This window comes from Bacillus rossius, chromosome 1 (assembly GCF_032445375.1).
Source record: "Bacillus rossius redtenbacheri isolate Brsri chromosome 1, Brsri_v3, whole genome shotgun sequence".
NCBI lineage: Eukaryota > Metazoa > Arthropoda > Insecta > Phasmatodea > Bacillidae > Bacillus > Bacillus rossius.
In genome coordinates, this window is record NC_086330.1 from 24250222 (window position 1) to 24275637 (window position 25416).

General features: G+C 39.5%; 1 protein-coding gene across 2 annotated transcripts; it reads left to right on the plus strand.

The window, feature by feature from the left end:
• The first annotated feature begins 124 nt into the window (after positions 1-124).
• Positions 125-24853, plus strand: LOC134533258 (queuine tRNA-ribosyltransferase accessory subunit 2). 2 transcript variants are annotated; one of them, XM_063370693.1, is made up of 9 exons: positions 125-507; positions 1896-2045; positions 15614-15732; positions 17524-17680; positions 18736-18924; positions 19884-20047; positions 20578-20721; positions 23927-24052; positions 24713-24853. In XM_063370693.1, the coding sequence occupies exons 1-9, from the start codon at positions 388-390 to the stop codon at positions 24816-24818; spliced, it is 1275 nt and encodes a 424-aa protein (XP_063226763.1). In that variant the 5' UTR covers positions 125-387; the 3' UTR covers positions 24819-24853. The 2 variants fall into 2 exon arrangements, with proteins under 2 accessions (XP_063226763.1, XP_063226770.1); XM_063370700.1 differs by having other exon boundaries at positions 159-507; positions 20581-20721.
• Positions 24854-25416: the final 563 nt, after the last annotated feature.

Sequence of the window (25416 nt, forward strand, 5' to 3'; positions counted from 1 at the left end):
AAAACAATTACATGGTAAAACAATTATGTTAAAATAAAATAATGTAAAAAAACAAATTTTCGTTTTATTACATTTTTTATTCGTTAAAATTATTAATAAGAGTCGTCATTTGGATACAATAGTTACTTGATACTGAAACAAATCGTAGATCGGATGGCACATTTCTGGAGCAAAAGTTCAATTTTACTTTGCGTACTGTTCTGTGGATTATCCGAATGATAAAAAAAAAGAAGTAAACACGTGCGTGCAGACTGCGAATATTGTTTATATACAATGTCAAAATTGACCATGCTGTTTTAAGTAGCTAATCTAGTGTCATTGTGCTTGTTTGGCATATTTATTGAATTGTGACGTACCGTTTATGAATATATGACCTGCTAAACAAACATGAAGTTTACCGTTCAGTATATTAGTGGGAAATGCTTGGCACGTTTAGGGTGCATTACGGAAATTGAAAGATTACCGGGAGAGATATTCGAAACACCTTTATTATTTCTTCATTCGAAGGTATATAAAGTTTAAATCCACCTATTTAAAATTAACATTCTGAGATTTTTGAAAATGTTTCCTGCAAAATAACGTGTCATTAATGTCGAATGGTCAGACGAGGCGGACTTGACGTCAGGGGTACCACAGGGGAGCGTTATGGGGCCCAGATGTTCCTCATAATGATGAACGATGTTGGGGAGGTATTGGTTAGCGAACTGAGACTGTTCACTGATGACTGCGTGATCTATGAAACTGTGGGGGAAGCGGCACACCTGCAGGAAGACGTGAAGAAGCTGGGAGTTTGGTCGAGGGCAAATGGAATGGGGATAAATATCAACAAAACGAAGTTGGTCAGATTCAAAGAAAGGTTGCTAAGCAAATATATAGTTGGAAGGGGCAAGAGATTCAGGAGGTAGGGGAATACAAGTACCTGGGAGCTACCCTACAGAGTGAATAACTTAGGGGAAAGTAGGTGCAGCAGGTGGTTAAAGAAGGGGAGAGGGCTGGAGCTGATTGCTAGGACACTGAAGGGGACAGGTTGGAGAGTAAAGGAGAAAGTGTATCCAATGCTGGTGGGGCCAATGCTTGATATGCTGTGGCAATTTGGGACCCATTCCTAGGGACAGAAATTAAGGAACTGGAAAGGGTGCAAAGTAGAGCGGCTAGATGAGTGATGGGTATGTGGAGGAGGAGGGAAGGGGCGAAGGGTGAGACACATAGGCCATAAGTGATGATGGAGCTGGGGTGGGACACACTACACAGGAGGAAAGAAGATAGATTGGTGAAGTTTTTTTAGGTTGACAAGGATTGAGGGAGGCTGGGGGATGCATAGAGACAGGTTGAACAAAGGGGTGTGTATAGGGAGGAGGTATCATGGGTGGAAGATTAAGAGAGAGTGGAGAAGAATGGAAAGAAGAAGGCAAGTATTTCTGGTGAAGATAGGAAGGGAGTGGAATAGGATTGAGGAAAAGATACTGGATGTGAGAAGAGGGAAGGACTTGAGGAAGAGGCTTCATAAATTGGTGGAGTAGGGGGGGGGACTCCTTGCCGCCGGGCGGAAGCCCAATAACAGTCAATCAATCAATTGATCGAATAAGTAAATGCCATCTGTACATACCATGAATTGTGACTAACTTATAGCATAGTGATTTGAAGCATGACACACATTTGATTTATAGTCGGTTTACTTCTTAAATGATTTTGATGCTGAAGATTAGCAGGTAAAACATTAGTATGTAATAATTCCTTGGCAAATAACCCCTTCAGAAAGACAGTGACACTATTTTATTAATAAAAAAAATAGTCTTATAAACTGGGCTAGTGTTACTTGTACGTACTGATGTGTAGTTGAGTATTTGAAAAAAGTTAACTGACGGTGTTGCTACATGTACGAAGTGTGTTGTCAGGGTGGCAGTTTACCGCACCTGACCTACGAGGTGGTGAAACTGCTGACTAAGGAGACGCTGTGTTTGCAAGTGCCTCTCTCGAGCACATTGCATTTCCAACGAGCTGTCAAGGAGTTCAGCAAGGGAATAGCCGAGTTCGCAGGCTTGAAGGTAGTGTATCCAGACAAGTTGTTCAAGTGTTGTGGTGAAGCAGATAACTTTTGTGAATTGCAGGTTTGAAATAAATAAGATAATTTTCTAGTGTAAGGTTACCACTCCGAAAAAAAATTTGTGTGAGTGGAGTCCACATATGACAGAAGTGAAACTTCTTGCTTTTTAGGCATAGCTAGAGGTAAATTATTTTCATTTTCGAACATACTAGCCACATAATAATGAATGATAATTATAAACTCAATGGCACAAATCATTAACTCTTGTCCATACGAATAAATAAATTGTAGATTCTTTAAATAAATTAAAAGAAATACAGCACCGTCAATCGTCAGCAGTTACGAAAACTGAGGATCAGACAAACACAAGCAGCGATACTAGAATTCCGTAGCATCACTGCTGTGTCATTTATACGTCTCCCCTGCCGTCTCCCCTTCCGGCCGTTACAACTAGCATACAGCATGCTACGCTATGTAGATATCCCCCTCTCCTTGCCATCTTCCCATTCGACCGCTAGCGCATGCGTTGGAGTGGCATCGCCGCTGACGCACTCTCCTGCTCTACCGGTTCCCCCACCACGTACCTAACTGTTTGCTCCATGTGATCAGAATTTTCGAAACGCTCAAAATTTGTTGCTCCCTCAGCAAAGAAGTTTCACTTCAAAAAACAAACACCCAAAAATGGATTTATTCAGTTCTTTGCAGTGACTTGACCACCACCATGCTTGAATATTGATAATATTTGGGGGTGGAAGGATGTTAAAAAAAATATTGTTAATATTATCTGTGATGTAAAGATAGTGATGTAAATTTATAATTAGGGTGGAAAACGTATTAGGTATGAAAACAGTCTTGACCCTGGCTGTAACATACTGACATTAAACATCCCTGTCTTTTGGAAAACAGTCTCAGCTATGCTGAGTATCAAGTCATCATAGTATCAAGTAATTATTAGGGCAGCAACAACTTGATCAGAGATATCTCTCGTTAAAAACAGTCTTTGCTATGCTATTAAAGCCCAAAAAAAATAAAAGTCACTATATTTACTTTACAGGATATATTTGCAATAATTTTACCCCTTCCTTTAACCCTGAAATACCATAAAACATTTACCTGACTCAAGCATGGTGACGGTTGAGTCACTGCACAGGCGAATGTAAAATGGTTAATTACATGACTTGATGTAAGTTTTTGGACATACGCCATTGCTAAGAACTTTTTCTGTTGAAGAAAAAATAAAATAAATAAAAAAATAAAGAAATAAATAAATAAAAATACCCAAAAAAGACAAAAACACACAAAATTAAGCAAATAATTGCTGTTGTCAACAAGGATATAAACACCACAAAATATTCCGTAACAGGAATATTGTCAGCAAACAAAGAAAAACTTGCAAAGTTCGTGAACATATTTGACTGCACCTCAGTGTTATAATTTGAAATAAAATAAAGAATTGAATAAAACAATTTTTAAGTGTTTGTAAGTGTGTGTATTTTTTTTTAGGGTGGTGCCCCTAAACTAGACCATTACCAAATTTATTAATATTCACATACATCTGAAGTCATTAGAATTTTTAAAGGACTCGTTAAAACTGCTTAGTCATTTTTATTTATGTTTAAAGGTATGAACTATGTTTTTTATGGTGAATGTTATTGGTATGATATAAATGACCTGTACACATGGCTGTGTACATTGTGAGGGAACTTTTGAAGCTTAAAAGCCCCACTTGGGTTGTCAAATAGGTATGTGCAGGAACTTTCTAGTAGTTTAGGCCCCACACACACACTAAAACGTTGGGCTGAATAAAACTGTGTAATAAATTAAATTTCTTAATTGTGTGACTCTTCACTGGTAATGTTGGTATAAGGTAAGTCACAGTTAGGTGTTATTTGATTGATTTGGAACATACATAAATATACACTGGAGTGGGTAAAATTACAAATAACACAACACAACACTTTGAAAAAAAATAAATATAGAATTATTTTATTCCAATGTAAAACTATTTCAAAAATTCAATCTTATTAATATATTTAATTATTATTCATATCCAAAACAACAACCTAATTTAACGGTGACATCATAGTAATTCAATAAAGGTTCAATTACCAGGAGTTATGTTGCGCACATTTAAATATTTTCAAAAGTCTTAATTCGGGTTCGTTGACACTACACAGTTTTTAATTAATGTTTTTAGGGAACTTAAATCAATTTACCTCGGCTAGATAGGTTCAAAATCATCGGCAGAGCTCAGAGCCTCTCATCTATAGGACCACTGAGTCTGTTAATTAATGTGTAAATTCGTAAAATTTATGTCCAAGTATTATTTAGATTATCTATAAAGTCAATTTAATTCGTGAAATCAATGTTTATAATAAGTTTCGGCGACGATGTGACGTAAAAACGGGAGTTTCGTGATTCGTGCATAAGATTAGGGCACAAAAAATCTGGGCACTTTTGTTACTCACGTTAATCACTCCTATAATATTTATCTTTTTAGATAAATCCTATTTAAATGTTCTGAACTCCCTAATGGTTCATAATTATCATCCACTATCCGGGATGCCTGATGCTAGATAGCTAATTTTCAGGATTTAAAATCGCCGACGTCACGAAGTTGCCGCTCATTCAGCTGGCCATTGTAGAACTCTCTTTCTTACTAGTTTCCTCAAAATAACCAGTAAGACTCACTTTTAAATGGTGGCCCGTGATTGGCCAAAAGGACCGTTTCAGGTACATAATTTCTTACCGAAAACGTAAACTCCGAACGCAACAATTGCGCGGATAACAAAATTTCACTTAAAATTTAAATACATAAATATTAAAATAATAATTTACATTATAAAATTACGGCGTTAATTTTACCGTTTACAGTTTTCAAGTCCATTAGTCCTTAGAGGGGTATCAACAATACCTCGTTCAAATAGTCCGGTAAAAATCCAAAGAATCACTTTTTCATAGACATACATAACCAAATATTGCCGTTTCTGAAAATAGATAATATTATACATAGAGCAAACAAAAATAAAATAAATCGTAAATAATAATAAATAATTAAACTGTCAAAACAAACATGTTGCAGTACAGATTTTGCCGCCCTTGTCAATTACATTGAACAGTGCTCTTTGACCTGTTCAAAACGGTGCAATGTGATTGGCACTTCCCTTTCTCCGTCGCACAATACACAACACTCTTCGTTGCCTAGCAACGCGCGCACCAAACGACAAACAAAAAAACAACTTGAGAGAGACTACCTCTCCTCCTCGATTCGTTTTTTACCGTTGCGCGCCTGAAAATCGCGCCTTTTTAAACACTTGTTATCGGGTCGTCGCTGCTAACAGACCTGCGCGAAGAAGTTCACGGATTTTGCGGTGCAAAATCTTCGAAGGCTGGAACTGCTGCTGCTCTCCGACTGATTCTGCCTTGAGCCGCTCCTGTTGAGAAAGACTCGGGAGGACTTACTTACTGTGAGTATGATTCACTAAAGGGATTCGAAGGGGTGCAATGTACACGTGAGTCAACAATAGGACGTTCTCCAGGTCACGTCACGGCAGTGGGTCAACGTCCACCTGCGGTGATGACTGCATCCTTGCTGCGACTCCTCCTTCCTGCAGCGGACAGCGGCGTCGAGACGGCGCCTGTCCTCAAAACGACCAACAAACCTGGCCTGGTTCACCACGCGTCGACAGGGTCTGGCGTGGGGCGATGATGCTGTACCAGACAGCACGGCATCTGGCACTGCAGCTGACGTCATCAACTGCTGATGTGGCGGCATACAGCCGCCCTGCCTCACGACTACGCGCGAGACGGCGTCGTGGCGTCTGCGGTGCTGATTGCGTGGGGCGAGGTCACCACTTCCCACAAGGAAGCACTCGTCTATTCCCATCACTGTTAGGTACACAATCGTTGCGAACCGCACTATGTCTAGCTCACTCTGGTGTAACCTCCGCACCTGACTTAAGTATAGGTGTCCGGGTCTTAATCAATAACTTAATCACTATGTGCGTACTTGTACTCTTGCAAATACAAGTGTCTGCAGGCAATACAACTTGTGTACTTGCCGCGGAACCCTATGATGTCAGTGTTAAAACAAAAATATCTTAAATTAACCTTAAAATTCCTAACTTAACATATAACCTTCACATTATTAACATCATTGTTAGAACAAAAAATAAATAAATACAATTAATTATTAAACCTCAATCCTTGCATTACAATGCATGGTTATCAATAACCAATAAATTCAATATTAGGACTTTGCTTGCCACTAACATATCACATTGTTAGTTCGTACTTGATTAATATGCATCACAGTGCATTTGCTTGCTTGTGTTCTCATTTCATGAGATTTCATACATTTCACAAAACATTTCATTATACATATCATTATTGGATATTAAACATCACATGTTTTGCTTTTCATAATAATATATTGATAGCTAACATACTTGCTATTCATTACCCAATGTTTGTAACTTACATGTTTACATTTCATTATTAAAAATATTTGCATTTAACTGTAGCATATTTAGCTTGCAATTTACATTTGCATTTCATTACACTCGTTAACATTCCATCAAAGAATTAATATCATATCATGTACATACTGACAATTAATAGTTCATTATTATGTTTACATAGTACATACTAGCAATTGATCATAAAATATAACATTTATATATAATTAGGTATATAATAACATTTACATAACATACCATTAACATTCCATTATGTTTACAGGTTGTACAATCAAAATTTCATAGTGTCTTTACACATTGTTTCCATTTTCTTCTCCTATACAGAGAAGTCGTTGGTTTATACAATTACCAACTTAGTAACTTTTCAATTTCAGTCTGCTGTGCTCAGCTCAACAGCTGTAGAGGCTTTATCTTCCTCTTCTCATCTTTCATTACTGTTGTTTTCATCCCGTAGCGGTCTCGCTGGGTTGAATAATGTTCACATTTCATTTCATCTTGGTTACTATCAGTAACATGAGTCTTGTAACCTACTGAGACTCCTGGCTTCAGTGTAGCTAAGGTTCCTTTTACCAATCAGCTGTTTCACAAACATGCTGTATCAGGATAGCTTTCAACATATGGTATCACATGTTCAATATTTTTTTCATTTCTTTTTAAGAAAAACTTTCTTGCTTTTTTTTAATTTTAAAACTTCTGTTAGGCGAAGTTGCTTGTGGACACTTGTTTGCCGGAGTACATTCACTTCTCGCGACAAAGGGCTTAGATCCTGAGTTTTTCAGATCCACATGCTTCGCTATTCTTCACATCATTCGAAGAATACTACTCAACAACTATGACAGTGCTGCGAGTGAATAGTGTTGAGACGACGTAATTTTCTTGTATAGGGGCTTCTCCCAATAAATCCTTAAAAATCATCGATTCCAAATTTCAGTGTTTTCATTTCATAGAATATCAATGCCTTGACATCCAAAGTTTAATAAACTAAAAGTTTCAACTAAATCTGATTGGATTTGTATGCGAAATGAGTGCATACTTTTCTAATCTGCATTCTGGTTAGAATGCAATCCTAAAGATCATTCTTTTCCCTAAATTCATCCCAGAAATGGTAAAAAAAATAGTGAAGTTTTAAAATCTTAGTGAGTTCTTCTATAAATATTAGAAAATTCAGTGATCTTCTATTTTTCATCATCAACATAACGACGCCTATTGGATTACTCAGCATCATCAATAAATCAAGGTAACCTGCATTATATTATTCTGCTTGTAGTTGCGAAGGGTTATGTGCTTTTAGAGATGCTTTGCATGCCAGTGTTTACTTATGTTTACACAGCAGGATGGGGTATCATACCACATAGTTACATCGACACTAAATAAGCTTAATTTCTTCTCGTTTGTTAGTACACAGTACATACAGCTTCACATAGGTATAGGCTAGTCTAGCGTTGTATATATATGTCTTCGTGACATTTGAGTTCATACTCATACGAGGAATTGTGCAAGCCAACTGATACATAAATACAATACACATTGTACACTGGTAGCTTCACAGGCTACAATAACATCTGTATGGGTGGCATTTCACTTCACCTCAAATACAGCAATATAACGGGAATTACACTTCCGCATAACCACAGGGTAAATATCTGCATAGGTGGCATTTTACTTCACCTTTACACAGAAACAAGCGGGAATTACACCTCCGCTTAACATTACAAATTACAGTGGCTGCACTACGCCTCACATGGCGTACTAGATCACATAATCACAGTGACATACACTTACTCCTCTGCACAGTTCAGATCCCTGGTCTGAAACTTACACTTGGACTGCTCTCAGCTGTTTATGGTACTAAACCTTGTATCATCACGAGGCATTCACAGCTTAGGTCGGTACTGCTTACATAGTAGTAGGGCTCTTGTATTCCCTTAACTGCGTTATATTATAACGGCCTACTGGTCGGCCTGTTGCTGGCTCTGCTAGTGCATAGCAATTCTCTTGCACTATGTCTGTGATGACATAAGGACCTTCAAATAACAAAAACAATCTCTTGGTTACATGTTCCCAGGCCTTGCTTACTGGAGTTGTTTTCTTCAGTACCTGGTCTCCAATTTTAAATTTTGCTAATTTTGATGCTGGTTTCCTCTTGCGTCTGATGTCAGCTTCTGCTGTCAACTTCCTCTTCACTAGAGCTTCTACCTCTTCTCCTGTAGGTAGTTTTTCTTCTTCATTAGGGGTTTGTTCACATCGGGGTAAATACTTCGGGTTGATCGCCGCCGATCTATTCAGGCTCATGGCTTCTCCAGGGGTAATTCCAATAGAACCATGTACAGTATGGTTAATAATGCACTCTACATATGGCAACTTATCTCGCCATGATTGCTGCGAGTTATGGCATAGCGTACGTAAAAGACTCCCTATTGACTTCATGAGTCTTTCCACAGGGTTACTTTGTGGATGTCGTACACTGATAGTTGTAGGTATTGCACCTAATTTCCTGACTCCTGTTTGCCACAAATCACTGGTAAACTGGGTACCTCTGTCTGACAATACCACTTTAGGTAAACCAATTTCTTCAACGAAAGTTTTTAATTTTTGCATAACTGCTTTTGCAGTTGGGTTCACAATTGCATATAATTTTGTGAATTTCGTGAAAACATCTTGCATCACAAAAACATACTTAACACCTCCCTTTGACTGTGGTAGGGGGCCAAATAAATCAACGGATAATAATTCCAATGGTGCTGTTGGAATGATTGGCTGCAATTCTCCATACGGGTGTTGTCCAGGTGGTTTCACCTTCTGACATAGGTCACAGGCACTTGTGACCTTACTTATATAGCGTGACATGTTAGGCCAATACACTTGCCTCTTTAATGCTTCGATGAGCTTCTTGCTCCCTACATGTCCCAAGGCTACATGTAGTTCCCAGGTGATTGGTTGCCTCAAATCAGCTGGTATCACTGGTTTCCAGTGATCTTCGAAAATGCCTCTCTTCCTTGACTGGGCAAACAAAACATTTTCTGCTGACAAACAGAAATGCTGGTGAATTTTATTATCAACTGACTGCTTCTGCAGCTGGTTGATGGTGTTTTTGCAGTACTCATCTGCCTGTTGTTTACATTTTATATCCTTCAGGATATCTCGGAGTTTAGGGTTGGTTTTAAATATTTCTGTGGATATTGGTGCCACTAAAAATTCCTTCTGTCGTTTTGATGTAGATGGTGAACTTTCTTGTAGTTCATGCAGGCGACTTAGGTAATCTGCAGTAGTGTTGGCAGATCCCTTGATATGATGTATATGAATATCATATTCCTGCAGTAGCAAAAACCATCTCGTAAGGCGGCTACCAAATAACTTGCCTGCCTTAAGGCATGTTAACGCCTGGTGATCTGTTAACAATTTCACTGTTTCTCCAAGTAGCAGATCCCTGTACTTCTGGAGTGCCCATATAATGGCCAGAGCCTCTCGCTCTGTAACAGTGTAATTTCTCTCGGCTTGGTTGAGAGTACGACTAGCCATTGCTACAGTCTTTTCAATTCCATTTTCCTCCTGTGCAAGCTTACATCCTAGGGCTGTGTCAGAGGCATCTGTGTATAACAGAAATTCCTTCCCTTGGATTGGATGGTAGATGACGTGTTCAGTCAGGAACAAGTTTTTCAGGCTGAGGAAGGCTTGCTCGTGCTCTTCACTCCACATCCATGCCTGACCCTTCTTCAATAGGCTGAACAGCGGAACTGCACACTGTGCAACTTGGTTGGAGTATATCCTGTAAAAACCAATTACTCCAAGAAACGCTCTCAGCTGTTTCACGTTCCTCGGTGTAGGAAACTCCTGAATGTTCTGCAGCTTGTCTGGGGCTGTCTTAATGCCTTCAGGTGTGAGGATGTGTCCTAGAAAGGGTAATTCCTCCCTGCAGAATACAGATTTTCTAATTTTCACAGTCATGCCTGCCTCTTGCAGTTTGTGCAATACAGTGGCAACATGCTGCATGTGCTCTTCAAAATTTGATGATGTTATTAATATGTCATCGACATACGCTCTTGCAAATCCCTGACACTCGGGTCCTAAGGTTGCGTCTAGACATCTCGTAAAGTCAGCCACTGCGTTACACAGTCCAAATGGCATAACTGTAAATACATACTGTTGATTCCTGAACAGAAATGATGTATATTGGCAGGAATTAGGTTCTAATGGTATCTGCCAATAGCCTGACGACAGATCCATGGTTGTGAGATACTTCACACCTTGATACAATCTTAAAATTTCTGCCGTTTGTATGGGACTTTCCCTGTCCTTGACTGTAATTTTGTTGAGCTCCCTAGCATCGAGACACAGTCTTACTGTCCCGTCTCGTTTACTCACACAAACAATGGGGTTAGCATAGGGGCTTGCTTCTCTCCTGATTACATTCCAATCGATCATAAGTTGTAGGTAGGCTGTGGCTTCCTGAACGTACTTCACCGGAATGGGATAGCATTTGCGGTGGTACGGTGCCTCCTCATTTATCTTGATTTTAGCTTGGTAGAATCTGTTTCTGCCTGGCTTGTCAGAGAATACTGACTGAAAGTTGGCCAGTACACCAAACAGTTGTTGCAGCTGACTGGGTGATACACTCTTCACCTCCTGTAGTGACTGTCTTATGTCTTCAAGTGATGCCTGAAGTTGCTCACTTGCTTGTGCATTGTATATGTGCCTGTGCATAGGTTCACTGTACAATATTCCCACGAAATTTTCTCTCACATGCCACTTGCCTGTGAGTATGACTGGAGTTTCACAGTCATTTGAATGAATTTCACATAGTTTAAAATCTATCACTACACCAAATTGTGATAGAAAGTCTGTGCCTATTATTAGCGGTTTTGCTAGGCCTTTCACAACTAGTGCAGTCATGTCTTTTGGTCTGCCTAGGCCATGTACTGTTATCAGTACCTGTCTGTTTACAATAGGGCTTGCCCTTGATGTCACTCCAATTATCTTGAGTGCTGGTACTGGTATCTTGGGTAGTATGATGCCCTGATGTTCGAGGTAGTTCACCAACTCCTCACTAATACACGTGACTTCAGCGCCACTGTCAATTAATGCATCCACATTGCATTCTTCAATTTTTAATGTCACATGTGGACAAACTGTACAAACTTGATGAACCCTGTTTTCATCATTTTCATTATAGAGAAAGTCCCTTTCACTTTCTCTTAGCATAACAGTGCATATAAATTTATCGTAGCTGATGCAGCTGTAGATTGGAGATTTATCGTTTTGTACCCCTGAGCCTGAATAGTGGGTTTCTGTTCGGGGCGATCCAACTGAAACCCGTTCTAGTTTAACGTGCCCTGGTTGGCACGTCCACCTGGAACACGTTGTTGTTGTTCATTGTGGTTCCAATTACTTGGTCCTGCGACGCTGGACACTGCAGCCTTGAACTCGGCTGCTACCGGGTTCACTTCCCCTCTCTGGTAGTATGCAGCTTGATGTCCTGGATGCTGCGCCTGAAATGGTGGCGGAAACGTTGCGTTCTGGTAGCGTTTGTTTCCAGAGAACTGGCTATTCTGGGCATTGCCGCCATGATTCTCTGTCGTCTGGGGGGAATAATGGTGGGGTGGCATTCGGGTTTCTTCGTGCCGGCCCTGGTATCGAGGTTCTTCCGTCTTGCGGTACTTCCTCGCGTACTCTCTCTCGTCTTCAGACGAGGATCTTGGGCGTCGGTCACGGGACTCCCTGGGAAGCCGTACTTCAGGCGAGTAGGAGCGACGGCGGTTGTCGTTGCGGTCGTCCTTCCTCTTGCGCTGGTACATCTCTTCATCACTATGGTAGTTCCTCGCGTTTGACCACCATGTCTTCCTCTTGTTGTAGGGGCCTTTGCGTTGGCTCGCAGCGTAACGGCCATACGAGCTTTGCTCTCTGCCCTTGGGTTGCCACGTCATAGTGTGGACAGCTGCTTGACGGTTGTCCCTTGGCTTGTTGTCCCTGTTTTGCCAGTAATTATTCAGGGGTGGCTGGCGGTTTTGCTGAGGCACCCTCTCGTGGTCCTCCTTAGGTGCTGGCGTCCTGTCCATTTTCTCCAGCTTGTCGTAGTTCAGGAGCCTCTCCCTGAACTCTGTGACGTCTCGGTACGTCAGGCCGGACAACTGCTTTTGGTAGCGCAGCGGCAACTGAGTGAGTATTGCCGCTACGAACTCCTCGTCCGTCATGGGCAAGTCGAGGTATCTAGTTTTTTCAAACATTGTTGAAAGGTGGGCTTCCAGCGTTGTGCCCTTCCTGGGGTCATACCTCTCAGTATGGAGCTGGGCACGCAGATTGCTCTGAATCCGCAGACTTCAATACTGCTGGCGGAACATGGCCTGGAAGTGATTGTAGCTACTGGTGGTTGCACTCAGCATTTCCCACCAGTAGAAAGCCTGCCCTTTCAACGCACTGTTGAGGCACTTTAGTACCTCAGCCTCGCTGAGATTGAACGTGGCCGCATATTCCTCAAAACGTTTCAGGAACCGTATAGGGTTCTCGGTAACCCTTCCTGAAAACGTGGGCATGGCCTCTGCCCAATGCTTGGCCGGGTGGTGGATCAGAGTAGCAGGGTCCATACTCGACGTGTTTACAAACGTCCTGCTACTTGGCCGATGAGTGATGGGTGTGACACGTGACGGTTCCTGGGGCTGGTGCTCAGTGTAGCACTCGGTGCCGCCCTGTCGTTTGCCTGCGGTGGGCAGTGTGGGAACAGCGGGTCCATAGCACTCGCTTGCCTGGGCCTGGCCTATACTACCAGCTGATCCAGCTGTAGGGCTCGGTTGAACAGACAGATTTTCAAACCTGTCCCTCAGCGTAGCTGTGGCCACCTCGATGTCACCAAGCCTACTCTCCAGGTGCTGGATGTGCTCGCGCACCTCTTCCCTGGCATTGGCCTGCCCTCGATGCTCGTTGGCCATCATGTTTCTTAGGGAAGTGACATGGGACTCCAACCCATCTACCCTGCGGTTGTACTGGGAGACCTGTTCGGCTATCTGTTGGATCTCCTCGTGTTGTTGTGCGAGTCTAACCTCGATGCTATGCTCGAGATTCCTGATGCTGTCACTGGTTTGATCTAACTTAGCAGTAAGATTAATGTTATTTTGCTCTAATTTTTCAGTGAGAGCAGTGTTGTTTTGCTCCATGGCAGTACTGTTCTGCTCCAGTTTCTCACTGAGAACGATGTTGTTTTGTTCCAATTTAGAGTCGGTCTGCTTCATCTGAGCATTTGTCTGCAGCAAGATTTGCATCAGTGCTTCAAGTGTCACTGGCGGTGGAGTAGGAGTACTGTCCTGGGGTGCAGCTGTGTGAATGACAGTGTCACTTAAGTTTTCCTGCTCCATGATTAGGGGAGATGTGGGCCGCCCTAACCTTTCCTCACAGGTGACTACAGGCGAATTCCCTGCAGATGATGAAGGATTCGACTCACTGCTTGAGGTTTGTCCAGTAGCATACTCCTCGCCTACACTTCGTGATCTTTCTCTAAGAAAGTATTTGTTTTGTTCATCTGCCATAGTGATGTGCAATGAAACAATCGACCAGATAATATTTTACACAAATAGTGCACTTGCACTCAGTACTTGGCTGGTACAGAATTTACACAAAAAATGTTGAGGTGTCCCTTAACCTCAAAATCGGCCCCACCGTATGGGCTCCAAATAAATATGTGAGGGAACTTTTGAAGCTTAAAAGCCCCACTTGGGTTGTCAAATAGGTATGTGCAGGAACTTTCTAGTAGTTTAGGCCCCACACACACACTAAAACGTTGGGCTGAATAAAACTGTGTAATAAATTAAATTTCTTAATTGTGTGACTCTTCACTGGTAATGTTGGTATAAGGTAAGTCACAGTTAGGTGTTATTTGATTGATTTGGAACATACATAAATATACACTGGAGTGGGTAAAATTACAAATAACACAACACAACACTTTGAAAAAAAATAAATATAGAATTATTTTATTCCAATGTAAAACTATTTCAAAAATTCAATCTTATTAATATATTTAATTATTATTCATATCCAAAACAACAACCTAATTTAACGGTGACATCATAGTAATTCAATAAAGGTTCAATTACCAGGAGTTATGTTGCGCACATTTAAATATTTTCAAAAGTCTTAATTCGGGTTCGTTGACACTACACAGTTTTTAATTAATGTTTTTAGGGAACTTAAATCAATTTACCTCGGCTAGATAGGTTCAAAATCATCGGCAGAGCTCAGAGCCTCTCATCTATAGGACCACTGAGTCTGTTAATTAATGTGTAAATTCGTAAAATTTATGTCCAAGTATTATTTAGATTATCTATAAAGTCAATTTAATTCGTGAAATCAATGTTTATAATAAGTTTCGGCGACGATGTGACGTAAAAACGGGAGTTTCGTGATTCGTGCATAAGATTAGGGCACAAAAAATCTGGGCACTTTTGTTACTCACGTTAATCACTCCTATAATATTTATCTTTTTAGATAAATCCTATTTAAATGTTCTGAACTCCCTAATGGTTCATAATTATCATCCACTATCCGGGATGCCTGATGCTAGATAGCTAATTTTCAGGATTTAAAATCGCCGACGTCACGAAGTTGCCGCTCATTCAGCTGGCCATTGTAGAACTCTCTTTCTTACTAGTTTCCTCAAAATAACCAGTAAGACTCACTTTTAAATGGTGGCCCGTGATTGGCCAAAAGGACCGTTTCAGGTACATAATTTCTTACCGAAAACGTAAACTCCGAACGCAACAATTGCGCGGATAACAAAATTTCACTTAAAATTTAAATACATAAATATTAAAATAATAATTTACATTATAAAATTACGGCGTTAATTTTACCGTTTACAGTTTTCAAGTCCATTAGTCCTTAGAGGGGTATCAACAATACCTCGTTCAAATAGTCCGGTAAAAATCCAAAGAATCACTTTTTCATAGACATACATAACCAAATATTGCCGTTTCTGAAAATAGATAATATTATACATAGAGCAAACAAAAATAAAATAAATCGTAAATAATAATAAATAATTAAACTGTCAAAACAAACATGTTGCAGTACAACATTGATAAAGGTTTTTGGGTATGATATGCAGGAATTCCTGATGTACTGCACAGTGCAGGACTCTGCAGTTGCCACGCCTGCAGGGTACAACGAGAAGGACTTTGTGTCAGTTTGGGCGCGGAGTGGCAAGACGCAGATCAGCGCTGAAAGGTAAAATATTGAGTCTCGTGTTACAGCAGTTCGATACAAAGAACATTTTCAATTAATACTGTTTTTGACTCATGTTGGCTAGTAGAATTTGGTATTGTTTCTTATACATGAATTTCCAGGCAGTGCCTGTTCAGGTTTGTGACTGCTATTGCATAATTTTTCCATTGCCTTACAAGCTACAAGTATCCCTCGGATTGAATATTGTAGCAAATGTTGCCAGAGATATTATTACATACTGGGAAATATTTAAGTATTCATCAGAGGTGTGAGGGTAGGATTACTTTTTGATGTGTAAACATTTAAGCTCTCGATATACAGCATTTATTAAGTATAATTTCATGAAAATGGAATGGAAGTTTATGAGATAGTGAACACGTGTAGCAACACTTTCGTAAATATTAGGGGACATAGCCTACCAAACAAATTGGTGTGCCAAATGTAACTTTATGATAGTGAAACCATCCTGGAATATATTGAGTACATAGTAAGAGTAATTTCACGTAATCCAATTAGCACAGTACTTCTCTACCTTCCCTGAGTGTTCAGCATGTTTCCAGAGCCCAGTTTGCGTGAAGTAGCATAACTAGGACACTATTGTTCTTGGAGCTTTGGGTGTTAAGTCGACCCTGATAACGCAACACTTGGAAGGGCTACGAGACCTTTCCAGGGCAGGGCTGAGAGGTATATAAACGGTGAAGTCACCCTGTGAGGCAGTAAAGTGAAAAGGGCGAGAGCCAGTGACAAGTGACGGGCTTCATGTGCGAAGATTGGATCATCGGAGACTGGAGTATCTGGTACTGTGGTGTTGTATTCGGCTGACAAGTGAGTAGTATGATCTTGTGTATTGAATTGAGGTTGGGCTAAGAGACGAACAGGAGAGAGAGCAACTGCCGAGCCAATTAATGTGTGTACGGACATTTAAATTGTAATTCAACTAATATTGTAAATATTAGGTAATAAATAAAACTGCAATTAATTAATTGAGCTATCCTTTCCGAACCTGTTATCCCACTTGTAACAATACTTTTTCAGGGTGTTTTTGGATGAAGATATTTGTTTCTTCATTGGAGCATTTATAAATCGAGAAGTCTTGTTGGTTTGTGTCATCCATAGCAAAACATTGTTAAATTGTGAACACAGAAAATTTGTGTTTAGATGAATTTTTTTTTATTGATTCGTTTTTTTGTGTGGTTTGCTAGCCACCCTTTTTGAGTGTTCACACTCATTTGTGCAAATTATATATTGGTATTTCTGTATTTGTGCTTAAAAATATTGGTTGAGCTACATTGCAAGTGGTTTGATACATTTGTGTATATCAGTGATGGTGAAATGGTGGCCCGCGGGCCACATCTGGCCTGCAGCATGGTTTTGCATGCCCCGTTTGAAGATTCTTTTAACAAATAAATATTATCAAGTGCAATTTGTTTGCATGTATGTAGAATACAGTTGTGAGCAGACATAGTGTAGAATTCCACAATCTTATTACAGAAATACTAAAAATAAATTAATTTTTAGTCATGAAATCTATATATTGTTCAAATATAATTCTTTATAATTTTTTTAGATTTTTTATTTTGCATTACTTAATCACATGCCATATGTTTTTTTTATTTGTTACTGTACAGAATGTATAGGACATAAAAATTTGCTGAAAACATGCAATATTAATTAACGTGTGTCTGGCCCTTAGATTAGTTTTGAATATGACATTTTTGCCCCCAAAAAGAGTGAAAATGGCCATTGATAGAACATAACGCTGACGTACAGGTGACCACAGAGTGCTGGTTGCAGATACATGGACGTGATGGAGGCTTTCAAACCGGACATGTACCAGGCCCTGTGTGACGGGGACACCAACGAAAACAGCAGTAAGAAAAGAGTGACTAAAGCACTCAGTAGATCGTCACTGTTGTTCGATGAATGCTTCAGGCGACACTGTAACTCTGAGGTAAGTGTGTTTACGGTACGTAAAGCACAGTTTCTCTGTTTGCTCTTCTTTTACCTCATTCCGATTCAACACAGTAGAGTCATGCTAATCCCGGCTAGACGGGATGGGACCCTGTCGTGAGCCACCGACGAACGTGACTTCGAGTGGTAACTTCTAAACAATGACTAGCCAATGACCAAGGAGCCAGACAAAGTGCAGTACAAAACACACAGTAAAACACCTTCCTATTGGCTAAAAAAAATTTTTCTAACCAACGTCTCTCTCTCTCTCTCTAACATAGGATGCAATAAATATTGTATGTCGTTTTGGTGCCACGATACAATCACCCTGTTCTTAAAGCAATACCAACTGATACTAAACGTAGAAATTACTGTATTAACACATCTTTATATAAAAAGTGGAAACAGCAAAATACCTTTGTATACATTAAAATATTATATATAATGAGTTGATTTTCTGTATTACTGAAAAATATTACATTATAAAAATACTTTGAAAAATATGTGACCGCAGGCATTCTGCAATGCCACAAATACATTCCTGTTAATGTGAATACTTTTGAGCTATTGTGTTTTCTTTCATTCGAAAATAATTTTTATTTTAAAACTTATTGTCCTAATATTTTGTCATTTCGAATAGTTGTAAGATACACGTTGTTTAAGATCAACCTATTGTTGATCAGTGGCGTAGCCAGGATTTGTGTATGGGGGGTGTTAAGAAGCAAGCCCCCTCCTCCCTCTCCGTAATGAAGAGTGGGGTCCGGGGGTTCCCGCCCGGGAAAATTTGGATTTTAAGGTGTAAAATAGTGCTATTTTAGCAGTTTTCGGTACTTAAATTTAAATATTGTAATGGTAAAATTTTTATTAATTTTTAATATGAAATTTGTTTGAGTGATGAATAAGAAATTTAATTAAAGATTTGGGGCTAAGGGGGGGGGGGGTTGAACCCCTAAACCCCCCCCCCCCCCCCCCTCTGGCTACGCCCCTGATGTTGATCCCACTGTTGTTCATTTGAGCTGCAGCGTGCGGTAGTAGTTTGGAGCTGTGTGTGTCGAGGTGCTGAAAGGGCGAGCCCTGCTGGGCGTGGTCCAGGGAGGCTACAACCTGCACCTGAGGGAAGGCTCCGCCCGGGAGCTGGCCCAGCGCGACGTGGCGGGCTTCGTCATCGACGGCCTCCACAACAACGGGCCCGACGCGGAGGCGCTCCCGTACGACAAGGTCCGGCCGGTCGTCCGGGAGACCATCGTGAGTGCTCGCGTTTCTTTTGTGTTGGGGTTGCGATGCTCAGGCCATCTGGAAATGTTGCTATCTTCAGGCGTTTCTTTCTCTCTCTTACTTTTTTTTATCAGGCAGTGTTTCTTTCTCTCTCTTACTTTTTTTACCAGGCAATAGCAAAAATAAGTTTTCTACAGATTTGAAATTATTTCCAATTTACTAAAACAATTATCATAGATTTCTCGAGCATTGCAGTCTTACAGTAAACAGCTGTACTAGTAAATTTTTCTGTATTCCTTCAGGGCAGTGTGTAGTTTTGGTGGCAAAATAAGATTACAGTTCAGTGCAATTTTGGTGAAATGTTTTAAAGAAATAAAGTTTAGCATTTATTAAGATATTTTCGGTTTTATATATATATATATATATATATATATATATATATATATATATATATATATATATATATATATATATATATATATATATATATATATATATATATATATATATATATATATAAAAAAAAAACTCTCTAAAATCACTCAGTGCAAGAGTTTACTACGTAGTAAATATCTGAAAATGTAATTTTGCTAAAATCATGTAAATGCAATGTTAATTTGGATTTTATGTCATTTTGATAACTAATAGACTGACTCCATCATCATCAATAGCATCATCTTTGTCTTTGTGGTTTTTTTTGTTAGGTTTTGTCACATATTCTCTATTTTTATCCATTCTGCAACTGCTTCTGTTCTGGTACTCTTTGGTGATGGCTTATGTATTCTTTTTTTCACAATTTGTATGAAATAAACTTGTTCTTCCCATTTTGATTCTTTTCTTTTAGCGGTTCACCATTTAGTCTGTCCCAAAAATGCTCTATCGGTATTTACACATTCCTTTTGATTTACACATTTTCCACCAAAAAGTTAGTGGCTGTAGTTGGACACATTGTGAACTGCGGTACCGACGCTGCTCTTGTCGTGTGTCAGAAGCACTTGCCGGGGAGCAAGTTCCGCATCGTTCACGGCTGCTGGAGCCCGGGGGTGGTGCTGGGCCTGGTGCAAGAAGGCGTCGATGCGTTCGACGGCTCCTACCCCTTCCTGGTCACGGAGAGAGGCTCCGCGCTGACGTTCAAGCACAGAGCCCGCCCGAGGTGAATCAGCGGTTTCGTTCCGGGAATTTAAAACGCAAGTTCAGCGATGGAGCGAATGCACTTTTCCTCAAATAAAAAATCTGTAAATTGATTTTTAATTAAAGAGTGCCTGGAATTTGAATCTAAAAATCAGTATTCAGAAATGCCAAAAACACCGAAATTTAAATTTTGATGATACATCAACTTTTTAAATTTTTATTCCTAAAATAAAATGCATATTTTCATTTTTTTTGTAAATATACAATTTCTTTTTTTGTCATTTTTCAAAAATGGTCCCTGAATAGCTAAACACTCCCAGAGTATTGTATCTGGTGATTAATGTAGTCCTTGTTAACTACACAAATGCTAGTTTTTTGTATTTCTGAATTTTCGTCTCTGAAATAATTTTCTTAAGATATTTTTCTTCAAATATAAAATTTGTAGAATACTAAAGATTTGATGGTATTCGAGGATTGAATTCGCTCATCCTGACATGTATTCTCATGTTCACTGGCACGTCTGTTGCATGTAAACTTTCCGTTCACTCACAGCAGTCCGGTGTGCCCGGCAGAGACAGGAGGAAGGGAAAGAGTAGAGAAGGAAGAAAATACCAACAGCTCGCCCACCCAGTTAAAGTCCCCGCAGAGAAAAGGAGCTGTTGACACCAAGTATGAGATACCATTAAAAGAAGAAAGGTAAGTTGCCACAATGGTCTTTTTTTTTTATGCAGACGTTAATTACATCACGTTAGGTTGTTGTTAGTTGAAAGAAATCTTAGTAACTTAAGTAACTCGCAGTACTGAAGAGATTATGAGCTAAATATATTTTTCATATAATATTTGCTTCCCTGTTATGCATGGTTTTATCTCTTGACACAAAAAGGTATATCAGTGACGTAGTTAACCGGTGTTTCTCTCTATCCAGTCTTGCCTAATATACTAGTGTTTTTTTTAATTTATGGTAATAAGTTCTTCACAGAGATTGGCGAGATTTAATCTCAGTAATGGGATGGAACTTACGCTCAGTAACTTGATGTAAGCTTTTGGACGTACGCCATTGATAAGCACATGTATGTCTTGACGTCGTCCGGGCCTGCAGCCCCTTTCAGCCCGATATGCCACCGCTCAAACACCACCATCTCTGTTCAAACCTCCCGCTTGTGCGTGCGTGTGTGCATGTGTTGCTAGCCCGGCAAGAGGGCACTTAGCTGCAGTGCGCCGCACCCCTATATGTATTAATAATTATTGTAACCCTTTTCTTTTCGCCCCAAAATAGTCACAACGGCTATGTATATGAGTGTCTTTTGTTTAATTATTTATGATGTTTTTGTAATAAAATACGTGCAAGCACGGACAAGGACGCTCCCTAGCGGGCGACGGAGGAACTAGCATGCAACTTGATTTAAACTATTTTCTACCACATAAGTAATAATTACAGACGGTCTGGTCATGGATGTGATGTGCTAATTTTTATAAAGAGTTCATGTTATTTTCAATAATAACCCGGGGCACGCAATAGCTAGGATGTTAACGGTAATTGTGTTCGGCGCGAAGGGCGCCATGTTGCCTTCCGCAAGCCCTTGTCTCACCCCAGTCTCCTTCTGCAGCCGGCCGAGAGCGGACGTCTCTGCCTTGAGGCGACCACGTGCGTGGTTCGCCTCCTCACCTAATTCGATTCGTGCCTCGGGCGTTTTATAACAGTATCACGGAAGGAGTGTATAAGGGCGTGTAACGTGAGTAAATAAACCCAACTTAATTGAGTCACATGTGTTTGTGTTCAGGGGGGCCACGTGGGTCCTTAACCAGTCAGCGGCGTGTGGGACGCCCTAAGAGCCCACTGCGGTTAATTAGTAGCGTGCCCGACGCTGAGAGCGGGCTTGGTTAGGAACAGGTGTTGCATTTAAAATCAGGAGGGCTAATATCTCACCGCACACGGGCCACGTAACGCCCGGAGTTAGAGTTTCAAGCTGGGTCCACGTGCCCACTCACGTGGTGGCGCCCATTATTTCCACCAGTAATTTGAACCTTAACACCGGTACGCCCTCAGTCTGTAGAAGAAAACTACAAAAAAAACCAAAAGACAAAAACACAAATTAAGCAAAAATTGCTGTTGTCAACAGGATATAAACACCACATAATATTCCATAACAGGAATCTGGTCAACAAACAAAGAAAAACAAAGAAAAATTGACTAAGAGAACGAAAAAAAACCCACAAATAATGACAGCACAAAAATATTGAACCAAACAAAAAAAGTCAGCACAACTGTTGAAACGAGGCAAAAACATGACAAAACGAAAAGACAAAACAAATACAATAGTTTTCCAAAACAGAAGAGAACGAAAAAACCCCCACAAATGATGACAGCACAAAAAAATATTGAACCCAAAAAAATTCAGCACAACAGTTGAAACGTGGCAAAACCACGTCAAAACGAAAGACGAAACAAACACAATAGTTTTCCAAAACAGAAACAAGCGACATTTCTGGAACTGCTATCTGCTCCTGTCCTCAGGCAGAGATGCACATGGTACGAAAACACAGGTGCGACCCTCCTTTTCCAATACCAATATCACCACTGCTAACCCTATACTACAATCAACATTTATAATTACTGGTTGCATTTTATAAATAAATAGTTGAAAAATATTTTTTATATAAATTTTTTGGTGAATACCATAATTTTATTTTAAATCTAAAACTAAAAAAATGTAAAATAAAAACAACTTAATTGAAACATTGAACATAATGTATTTGTTAGTTAAACATACTATTATTTACTCATAGTTAACCAGTAGACATGTAATAATTATTAAGATTTGCCTTTAAAAATTCAAGTTGATTGACATGATCTGGCAGCAAAGAGAATCTGTGGTCTGTCACAATCAGAAAACAAATGAATAAAGAAACAGGTGCAGATCTAGACTCTGGCTCAGGAGAGGGCAATTTTTATGAAAATGTTCTATCGTCCAGTAAATTAATTCTGGTTTTGTGATAAGCATATGTAAAACCAAAAATTGGGTGATTGGATACAAAAAAGTTTAAGTCAAGAGCACACTTTCAACCACATACATTTTGGTCCCGACTGAGCAACGTCTCAAAGTGCGCTATCATCACCCCTATTGCTGACAATACTGCCTAAATTTACTAATATCTCAGTCAAAATGCACACCTGTGTTATGAAAGTTGCTGAGATTTTAATTATTTGTGTGTGAAAAGCACATTAACGCCCTTGCAGCTCCAGCACTTATAAACAAATGACTGCACCTTAACAACAAATGAACATTTTTAACCTTTTCTTAAGGTTATATAAATACATCTGCTGGTAATAAAAATGGCAATACTTAAAATAATTTTGATTGTCCAAAAAATTCTTTTTATATACATTTGAATTATGAAATTGACATTCGAATGATATGGATATGTGACATTTTGTCAAAATATTTTCTATTTAGGAACTCTCCTCCGGGATTTGCAAACTATTTAGAATATTGTAACTTTGAAATTTTCTCGTGGCTTGATGTTTGACGTGCCCCGGATTCGAAGACAGTGTCTTGGGTGCCACGGACAGGGTCATAAGAGAGCATTGACATCTCAGGGTAGGTTCGTGGTGCCTCGTTCCTTACCGATGCCTCAGGTGGGGAAGGTCCAGCATGCGTTCGGAAGGCAAGATCCGCCTACGTTGCAGCCCCGTGCACTCGCTGCGACCTCCCACCCCACGATTATTCATCCTCCATGGGTGTTGTTACCATGCCTGGTGGCTGGTCACACAGTTGCCCGCCCCCGGTCTTACGGGTGGCGGACCACTGGGTAGGGATGATATAGACAAGGTGTTGCTTTGCGTGGACTTGTGTAATATCCCGAGTGGAGTTACTACGCTGGCTCTTATTCTCCATTCGAGGTTCGCAGACGACTTCAGGCCGATCTGCAGCGACTGCAGCTGCCTGACGTGCAGGAAGCACACCCGTGCCTACATCTGCCACTTGCTGAACGTCAACGAGCTGCTGGGACCCGTCCTGCTGATGATGTAAGCATCTTCACCGACTAGCGGTGGGTCGTGTCTCAACCCATCCAGGTACTCCTAGCTTATCAAGATCGTATTCTCGATTATTGCCAACACTTCTTTGATTACTTTCACGTAATAAAAGTAGTTATAATAGTGTCTACTAATATCTGGCAAACAAATTTTCAGTCTTTTTCATAATTTTTGAATAATTTTTTTTTTTTGAAAAAAGATTTTTTTATGAGTCTAATTTTTATGTGTGTATATACATAAATAATAATCAATATTAAACCCATTATGAAATAGATATACTATTCACAGGAATGTGCTAATTTCAAAGCTAAAAATCTAAAACCTTTTTGGAGATATTTTCTATTGATTTAAACTTAAACGGATAGTCTCCCAACTATTAATGTTTAATATATCACCAAAATAATTGGTTAGTGTGGCATAAAAAAAAAAAATACAAATTAGTGAAAGGCTGCTGGAAATTTAAGTTTAGTTACATTCATCACCAATAGTGTTTATTTTGGGACTTTTTTTTCGTGAGTTTTGTGACCAGTCCTTAAGTTTCGTTTCTTTGGTTTTGTGACCTTTAGACATTCTGAAACGTCACGTGCCTGCTTTATATGTACTGACTGTGAATGATCTGCGGTACATACTCTGCTCTTTGTTTCTTTCCAGTCACAACACACATCACTACCTAGAGTTCTTCAAGAGTATTCGTACTGCAATACGCAGTGACTCGCTCCAAGAGCTTCAGGTAATGGTACAGCAACACTCAAGATGAAACCATCTTCCCATGTGAATAAAACTTCACATATTTCTGATTGTTTTATTTCCAAAAATTATTCATTTGAAACACACTCATCAAGTATGGCATCTACGTTAATAGAGGCATAGAAAAAATACCAACCTAAAAAATAAATGTGTATAACGTCAATTCCATTATCATAGCAAATTATAAAAAATTGTACTTCAACTTGATTTTCTTTCAGAATTGTAGGTATTTAGTTGTAAATAATGAAACACACCCTGATTCATTAAACCATATTCTTTTCTAAGTGTATAGAATGATCATGAAAAACAAATATTTTAACATTTTTTTATTGATAAAAAAAATATTTATACCTATGTGTAAATGGATTACACTGCAATATATTTTATATTGAAAATTTTATGCAATATTTAGAAAAACTAAAGAGACATTTTAAATAAACTTAAGAATTTAAATTAATGCCGTATTGTGGATGTTTAAGTACATTGACATTTTTTTTTAACAGTTAAGTTAGTTTAGGTTTTTTTATAGTCCGTGATCTCAGGCCAACCTATGATCTGTGAGCATTAAAAAAAATTAAAACCTCAAGAAGATTGCAGGATAAATATGG

Coding starts and splice junctions, on each gene's coding strand:
- LOC134533258 (XM_063370693.1), top strand. CDS start 388: ATGAAGTTTACCGTTCAGTATATTAGTGGGAAATGCTTGGCACGTTTA. Junction 20,048..20,577: donor AAGCACAGAGCCCGCCCGAG/GTGAATCAGCGG, acceptor GTTCACTCACAG/CAGTCCGGTGTGCCCGGCAG. Junction 24,053..24,712: donor GGACCCGTCCTGCTGATGAT/GTAAGCATCTTC, acceptor GTTTCTTTCCAG/TCACAACACACATCACTACC.